The sequence below is a fragment of the Genypterus blacodes genome, unplaced genomic scaffold, assembly GCF_046128005.1.
Source record: "Genypterus blacodes isolate CSIRO-AG114 ecotype Tasmania unplaced genomic scaffold, CSIRO-AGI_Gbla_v1 ptg000064l_1, whole genome shotgun sequence".
Lineage (NCBI taxonomy): Eukaryota > Metazoa > Chordata > Actinopteri > Ophidiiformes > Ophidiidae > Genypterus > Genypterus blacodes.
In genome coordinates this window covers 285,889-293,706 of record NW_027466876.1, presented here as the reverse complement: position 1 = coordinate 293,706, position 7,818 = coordinate 285,889, and the positions used below count along the sequence as shown (strand labels likewise).

At 44.8% G+C, this 7,818-nt stretch overlaps 1 protein-coding gene across 2 annotated transcripts; it reads right to left on the bottom strand.

Moving 5' to 3' along the window:
• Nucleotides 1-103: 103 nt before the first annotated feature.
• On the bottom strand, nt 104-5,641 carry nr2e1 (nuclear receptor subfamily 2, group E, member 1). Of its 2 annotated transcripts, none has more exons than XM_076155077.1 (9): nt 5,581-5,641; nt 2,955-3,100; nt 2,161-2,248; nt 1,672-1,907; nt 1,073-1,219; nt 888-984; nt 648-797; nt 430-535; nt 104-266 (listed from the first exon to the last, which is right to left on the bottom strand). In XM_076155077.1, the coding sequence occupies exons 1-9, from the start codon at nt 5,639-5,641 to the stop codon at nt 104-106; spliced, it is 1,194 nt and encodes a 397-aa protein (XP_076011192.1). The 2 variants fall into 2 exon arrangements, with proteins under 2 accessions (XP_076011192.1, XP_076011193.1); XM_076155078.1 differs by having other exon boundaries at nt 5,614-5,638.
• Between the last annotated feature and the right edge of the window lie 2,177 nt (nt 5,642-7,818).

Here is a 7,818-nt window from a genome sequence, read left to right as displayed (position 1 = left end):
AGCTCTGTGAGATTCAGTCCATGCGGCCTTGGCTGTTTTGGTGACGCGGGGCCTTTTTTCTCCCCCCAGTGTCGTTTTCCAGCAGGCGAAAAGCGGCGAGGATTCATATATCGCTAGACTTGTACATGTCGGAGAGGAGCCTGGTGATGGGCACGTTGCCGATGGTCTTCTTGAAGAACACCTCCTCTATGGTGGACGGGCTGACCGAGCGGAGAGCCGGCAGGAGAAGGAGAAGCTTCCCAAAGCGACACGGCTGCGTCGGGTACCTATGAAGAGGAAGAGGAGGTCAGACCAAGTCCGCTTCTATGCGCTGATGAAGCCAGAATTGGAGAGGGTCAAGTCAAGTCACAAGTCCTAAACGTTCACCCTCGAGTCCTAAACAAGTCACTATGCACTCAGACAGACATGCGCACTGATCCATCGCTGTACCTGGTGTGTATGTAGCTGTTGAGAGTGAGCTGCGCCTCGTCCTGTAGCGCTGCGATAGCGCTGGCGTTGCGGAAATTTCTTAACTCGCTGCCCCCATGAGCCGGAACTGCAAAACAGGCCCAATTATAACCAATTAGTCTCGTTCACACCCAGCAGCAGCGCCCCAGGGAGTTGGTGGGATTCAGGGCCCCTCAGGGGGGGGGTTGCGTTTAACTCACCGGCTTTGAACGTCACGATGCATTTCAAACAGGCGAACTCCGTCGCGTCGAGTCGCATCTGTCTGAACCGGGTGACCACCTCTTGGAGCGCTTGTATCTCGGACATGATCTTGTTCATCCGCTGCGAGTCTGTGTTTTCACTGTTCATACCTACATTGAGACAAAGAACGTGAGCGATCGAATCCCATCCCAGCTGACAGTTCTATTCAAACCTGCCTGATCTGACGTCATCACACGTACCAGAGACAGCGAGCAAGGTGGAGGAGTCCACAGGAATGGCCCACTGCGCGATGCCCAGGACGAACAATTCTCTCCACGCGTCCTCCAGCAGAATCAGCTGCAAAAGGGATTCAAAGCATGACGTCATTTTCAACTCAGCTAAAGTTACAGCTTCCAACACCACGTGACACCTTTTGTGCGCGTACCTGGTCCGATAAGGGCAGAGTGGAGAACGCAGGCACGCTTTTTGCCCACTTGATGCTCATGAAGAGGAGGCGCGCCGCCGATTCACACACGGACTCTGTGGCGACCTCGTAGAGAAACACGGGAGTGCCGCTGACCTCGTGGGGGTACTGGAGGAGAAGGATCATCATCAGCATCATCAATCATAATCATTATCATCCTCTTCCTCTTTATCTTCATCATCATCAATTATCAGCAGCAGCAGCATCTTCATCACATCATCATCAATTATCAGCATCAGCATCATCAGCATCTTCATCACGATCATCATCATCATCATCATCATCATCACATATTGTGCTATAATGCAGCAAAGGTCAAATTCCAAGCCTCAGGTTTAGTCAGAAATCTTATTTGCGGATTTTGTGGCTCAACGCGCTGCTAAATCTTGACAAGAATGTCAACTTCTAACCTTTCAGAGGGGAGGGGGCGGGGGTGTAATCCTATAACAGTGCATGGCTACAATAGAAACAAGCAATAGAGACTTGTACACTTTTTAGATTGGTAAAGTCTGTATAAAATGGGATGAAAGGGTATGGATGGAGAACAGGTTCGAACATACCTTGGGGGTGGGCTGTGCCAGGCCCACGATGGCTTGTCTCTCTGGCGTGGTGGTCACCCCGCTCATCTCCAGGCTGTGCGGCTCCAGTTGAGTGACCGTTGTGAAGAAGGGGGGGCCCGGCATAGAGGATCCCGGGAAATGGTTCGACGATCCGTTCACCTCCTTATGGCCCCGGAAGTACAGGGCGACCTGTTTGCGGATGGTGGACGTCCGGGGACCCCTCTCGTGCTGGACGGCTGTATAGAAGCAAGAGGGCGGGAATGAATCAATGTAGGCCTCCTTAGTAACACTACAATACATCTGATTAAACTGTTGCCAATTGATCTATGTTGTATTTAAGGACTATACACATTTTATTTTGAAAATATGACATTAATTACAAAGTAAATTCATATATTAGACTGATTCCGGGTGATAAAAGCAAACACCTTTTGGGGACATTTTCAAATCAAACAAATCTGTGAGGAATGTTATGACGTAATGATTTACCGTCTTTATTCATGTTCACTTCCAGGCACTTTTTCAAACGACACGCCCGACACTGGTTTCTGTGAGTCTTATCCACGGGACAGCCACCCTGAGAGAGAGGGGGGGGGGAGAGAGAGGGAGAGAGAGTTACAGCTACCACTCTCTCACAGCTTGTGCACACACACACTCATACACAGAGAGAGAGCGTCCCGCCACTCCATTCTTAGGAGGCCTATCTGCAGGTGAAAGATCCTGCTATTATCATGTCGTCACATCGACCCGCTCCCCTGCGGCTCCATGCGCGTCCTCTTCCCCGGGAGGATAAGTAGCCCATCCCGCCCTCCGCACGCCTCGATCCCCACAGCGTCGCATCATTACATTAGATTGGATTACACCTGCTGCATTACAGCGGCGCGGTGTTTAGACCGGCACTTAACGGCCCCCGGCATGACACAATTAAGGCTCATCAAGGGAAGACTTGACGCTGAGTGGAAAAACAAAACGCGACATGTGCGTTTAAAATGTATATCCTCTGCGTATAAAGCTGCTAAATGCCTTTTCAATGAAGATCACGGGGACGTCGAGTCACTTAGATCCACGTTTCTAATAGCATTTATAACGTGGGAGAATAAACCTCTCACGGGGGAGGACAAGAGGGAAGAGCCATCGGTGATTGTTGAGTCATTATCTCTCTCTTGATCTGATTCCGTATCTGACCAACTTTGGGAGAGAGTTAGTGGACATCCACAATATGAAAAGGATGGAGGAAGGAAATGAGATTGTTTCAATAATGGAAGTAAATAAAGAGGCCTCACCTGGGAGCCAGATTTACACACGTATGTCCTGTTTCTGCGGATGCTCCTCTTGAAGAATCCCGAGCAGCCGTCACAGGCGTAAACACCATAGTGTTTCCCTGAGCTACGGTCGCCGCACACTTTGCACGGGATGTCCAGAATCCGACCTGGAAGAGGCCCAAAGTCAATTATGGCGCTAAAGTATGCGGATTCATTAACGAACATTACACAAGTGGAATCTGTGTTCATGCAATATTGCCTCAGTCATATGATCTAATGTATATACTGTATATATATATATTCATTATAATGAATGAGTGCTGAATGTATGCGTTGTAGGAATGTTTTGATAATCGTTAATTGTTCCTTTCTGATGACATAAATTGTTCACACACACCCGCACACACACCCACAAGTACACAGGTCGTCCGACCATGGGAATTTACGGCGCGCATTTGGAGAATAAAGTCCGGTGGGAAGCGTCATATCTGCGCCGTGTAAAACAATGGCCCGGGGGCGCACAATGGAGACATTAGGGGAAAGTGTTAACTTAATGATTTTCCCCCATTGAACCTCGTCTGACTGCCTGGATCTCGACAAGCTGCCAACTCCCCTTCATAATGGGACTCGACAGCTGCTTTATCCCGCAGGTCTATAGGCCCCAGGATTAGGGAGTGACACTGCACCGGGAGAATAATGCGCACCAACTCGTTTCACCAACTCAAATGAAGTGTATGTAAATCGACCCCGGAGTAGATGAAAAAAAATTTTGATTTTTTTTTGTGTGTGTGTGTGAAGATTTTGTATTCAAATCTATTAAAAAGAAGGTTATTTGTATGCATATGAGAGAGTCTTTCTTTTTTTTCCTCCGGAGGGAAACGCCGTCTATGTAATTACACTGACGTTTTGCCACCTGCTCATTGATTCAGCAGTGACCCGTCAAAAAGGGTAGCATGGGAATAACTACACAGCAGCAGCAGCACAGAGCCGAGCCAGAGTCAGAAGGCCACAGGCTCTTGAACAGGAGGTTACTGATTTGGTTTTTTTTGGCGCAGGAGAAGCAACTTTCTCCTTAATATAAGTCGATTGAAATTCGTCTTGTCATTTTCAGTAATAAGATATTCTTGGTCAGAGGCAAAATGACTTATATCGTCTTTAAAAGTTGCTCATATAGGTCATGACAGTGTGTTATTCATAAAAAAAATGGTGTCGGTTATTATTTGAACATAAACTGTATTTAATAAACCCGGAATTCCACAAGTCAAGCTCATTCGCGCTCTACCACAAGTTAGTAGGGCTTTTAAAAAGTCAATAAAAGACAAATAACTAACGAATCTGAACTACATTTCACTAACGAAATGTGTAAATGTAGAAACGCAGAAATTCAATTAAATATTATAAGGCAGGATTGTTGTTGTTTTTTGAGGAGGGAAATGTATTTAACTTCCCTCCGCGGGGGTCCAATTCGTCTCCATTGTGCCGCAGTAATTGCAGGGAGATATATGGCATATTCTATTAACCTAATCACCATCAGGAGGAGAACCTGCTGGAAAAAAAGAAGAGGAAAGAAGCTGGAAATGAAGTTTTACCGAGCGGACCGAATATTTTTCTGACCACCCATAAAGTTTCCCTGTGAGTCTGGAGCTCCACATGACGCTATAGTGGGAGCTGTTTAATTCTGAATTACATTAAAATAAATTGTCTTTCTATCAATAAGTGTTTGCTGAGAATTGAGCGAATCAAATCAGGTTGGAGCCGATTGGAACATGTGTTAGGGGATATTTTTGTCGGAATTCTCCCAGAAATGTCCTCGTTTTTAGAACGAAAACACTATTTTACGCTTTGGGTTAAATTCTCAGTGATCTACTTTGAATCCACCATGAACGGAGGCCTGCTGTAGTGAAAGGTTAAAGAGTTCAAGAATAAAGGAACTAATTTCAATCTGATTTAAAAGCGCAAACCATATTACAACCTCAAAACAATTTAATAGAAAATCAATGAATGTATTCCAGATCAATTAAATATTTACTCACAAATCAAAAAGCTAAATAAAACAGAATTCTTACGTATTTGCTTGTTCTTTAATGTTATTTAGAAGACATAAATCATGATCTCAAGCTCTAAAATCAGCTCTGTTATTATCTGTTTTGATTGTATTATTAATCAGCTTTTTGCTCGTGATTATTCTTTTTGAGACATTATCGAAAGTGGAATTAATTACAGGCAACAAGTGGCATCAAGTGGGGCGCAAGCGTGGCACTTGAGGAGGAATATTCCTTCATTTATTTAGTATTCTAGTTTAGTATAATGTTTTATTTCTGAACTCTCCGAAGAAAAAGGAAATTCAATCGGTTTTAAAGAGACACTGAGCCCTTGATGCTCACCATCAGCTCTGATATCACTTACAGCTCAACTTTCGGGCGGAAATGCAACAATTCTACACAAAATTGCAACAATTTCCTGCAAAATGCCTCCATTTTCTGCCCCACTAACATATTTACACGGTCACGCTGCGGTGACAGGAGGCGTTTGACAGATTTATGTCACCTATTTAAGACATTCATGATAGATCGAGTCCAGGTAATGTCTCTATAAAGCTCCAATATATTCCACATAAACATGAAGTCAGAACGAAAGTGACACTTACTTGATTTGACATTGAGAATATCCAAACAGCCACTTGTTGATCCGGCGGGTTTGCTCATCATTGAAACTCGACTTGATAATAAAGTTTAGAATGAAAATGTTTTCTCTCTCGATTTCGCTGAGAGGAACAGAAACAGTGTGACGGCGGATTGACGGGACTCTTCACCGGCAGGGATGGAGTCGGTAAGTGAAAGTCCCAAGTTGCACAGCTTGACAGATCGTTGCTCTCTCCGATCGGTGACGCCAGACCAACTGAACACACACGTTCACACACTCGCTCACTCACACACACAGTGGAGCTGTTGGAGCGTCTGAACGGAGCTCCGGGTCCTGAATGAACGCGCTCCCGCGGGCGGGCGCGCAGAGCCGGAGTGCAGCCCCTTAGAACGGCCACTGGCTACACGGCGATAACAGACCTCCAGGTCGGGGCGAGACAGTCGTTGCGTAAAGTTGGAGCTGCAAAACGCTGCTTGGTGCGCATCCAACGGTGCCCAAGGGGGGAAAGGGAGAAACAAACAAAAAAATCACTTTTCGGGGTTTTCTGACAGGGAGAACGTTTGTTAAGACCAGGACACGATGTGACTTTGTTGTGCGAGTCCCCCAAATAAGCCGCGGTAATATTTATGAGAAGTGTCAGGGGGAGGCTGGAGGGTGGAGATCTCCACTTCCTTCATCCACTTGGCTTTCTACTCCAAACTCCAACCTGACGTCACTGGCTGCGTGTGTGTGTGTGTGTGTGTGTGCGCGTGTGCGTGTGCGTGCGTGTGCGTGTGCGTGTGCGTGCGTGTGTGTAGGGGGAGCGAAGTGGATTTTTGAATGTGTGAAGTGCCTTGCTCATGAACCTCAAGTCGCAGCGTTCAAAAACACGTGTTGCATGCATTTTTTAAGAATGTTTAAAATGGATACATATTTTATATTATATCATATTATATTTTATAATATTATATTACATTATATTATATTATATTACATTATATTATGTTATATTATATTATATTATATTATACAGTATTAACGAATGACAGGTCTGAGCTCAGGTTTGGATCCTGGCCTGCTTATTTACTGTGTCAGTACATGGCACATTACTGATGTAGATAATGGACAGATGACTGAAGATGCTGCTACATCTCTTAACTAATCTCTCTCTCTCTCTCTCTCTCTCTCTCTCTCTCTCTCTCTCTCTCTCTCTCTCTCTCTCTCTCTCTCTGTCTCTCTCTCTCACAACAAAAAACAAAAATACAGTTTTGGAGGGCGGGGCTTGTATGTGAAGTTATCTCCTCTTATATAAATACTGACTGGCCGTGCACCTGTTGCTGGAATTTAATTCTGTATTTGTGTGTGGAGTGAACTTAATTTCTTTGGAATCAATAATGTGGCTCGATTGTTGCACGTTGCAAAGAAACCTTAAGGCAATAAAATCACAAATAAATGTGATCAATATATATATTATATTTTATTTATTAACAATAAAAGATCAGGTTTGACAATAATAAAATAAAATAACGTTAGCAATACACAAACAGGAAACTTTCGGTAATAATAATTATAATAATAATAATAATAATAATAATAATAATAATAATACATTAAATACACAACTGGTCCCTACACTGCCCAGCTCACGTGTATTTCCGGGACCGTGTATTGCGCGGTTGTCCGGTGGTCCGGTCAGGGCCGCTCACTGGCACTCTGACCTTGGCAGCTTGCTGTGCTTTCACTGCGTAACTCCAGAAATCCATATTCTGTTTTTAATTGTGTTCATTCCCACGGTGCACTGGAGGCCATATGGACACACAAAGTGTCGATTTAAGCGGACGAGGGCGCGGTGCAGAGGCGTGGTTAATTGCAATTAGCCATTGTTGTGTCTTTCAACCTTCCCTGTTGCTGAACTGAGGCAGGAGACTAACAAGCCGCGGGGAAAATCACTATAATATTCCTTTGATATTCCTGCAGGGACCCAGGGAGCGCATGCGCCACCTAATAGTTCACATTATTTATAATCCATTTTCGAGTGTTTTCTTTTTTCCAGAGCTTTTTCCTGTTTCAGCCTCTACTAGTTGTAATATTTTCCGAAACAACACACCGAAGCAGGTTATATGTTTCTCACAGTGAGCTATAAATTCACATCACTCTCTCAGAAATCAATAACACCACTCTCCCGGTTATATCGTAAGTGTGTGTGCGTGTGCGCGCGCGCGCGTGTGTGTGTGTTCTGGGGTGGGTGAATGTGTGACATAAT

Bases quoted from the DNA above. Each gene is read 5' to 3' on its own strand.
- nr2e1 (XM_076155077.1), bottom strand. From the start codon at position 5,641: ATGATGAGCAAACCCGCCGGATCAACAAGTGGCTGTTTGGATATTCTC. The intron at 3,101-5,580 runs GTAAGTGTCACT...GGCCTCTTCCAG, and splicing joins TATTCTCAATGTCAAATCAA to GTCGGATTCTGGACATCCCG. The intron at 536-647 runs GTGAGTTAAACG...CCTGTTTTGCAG, and splicing joins CATCGTGACGTTCAAAGCCG to TTCCGGCTCATGGGGGCAGC.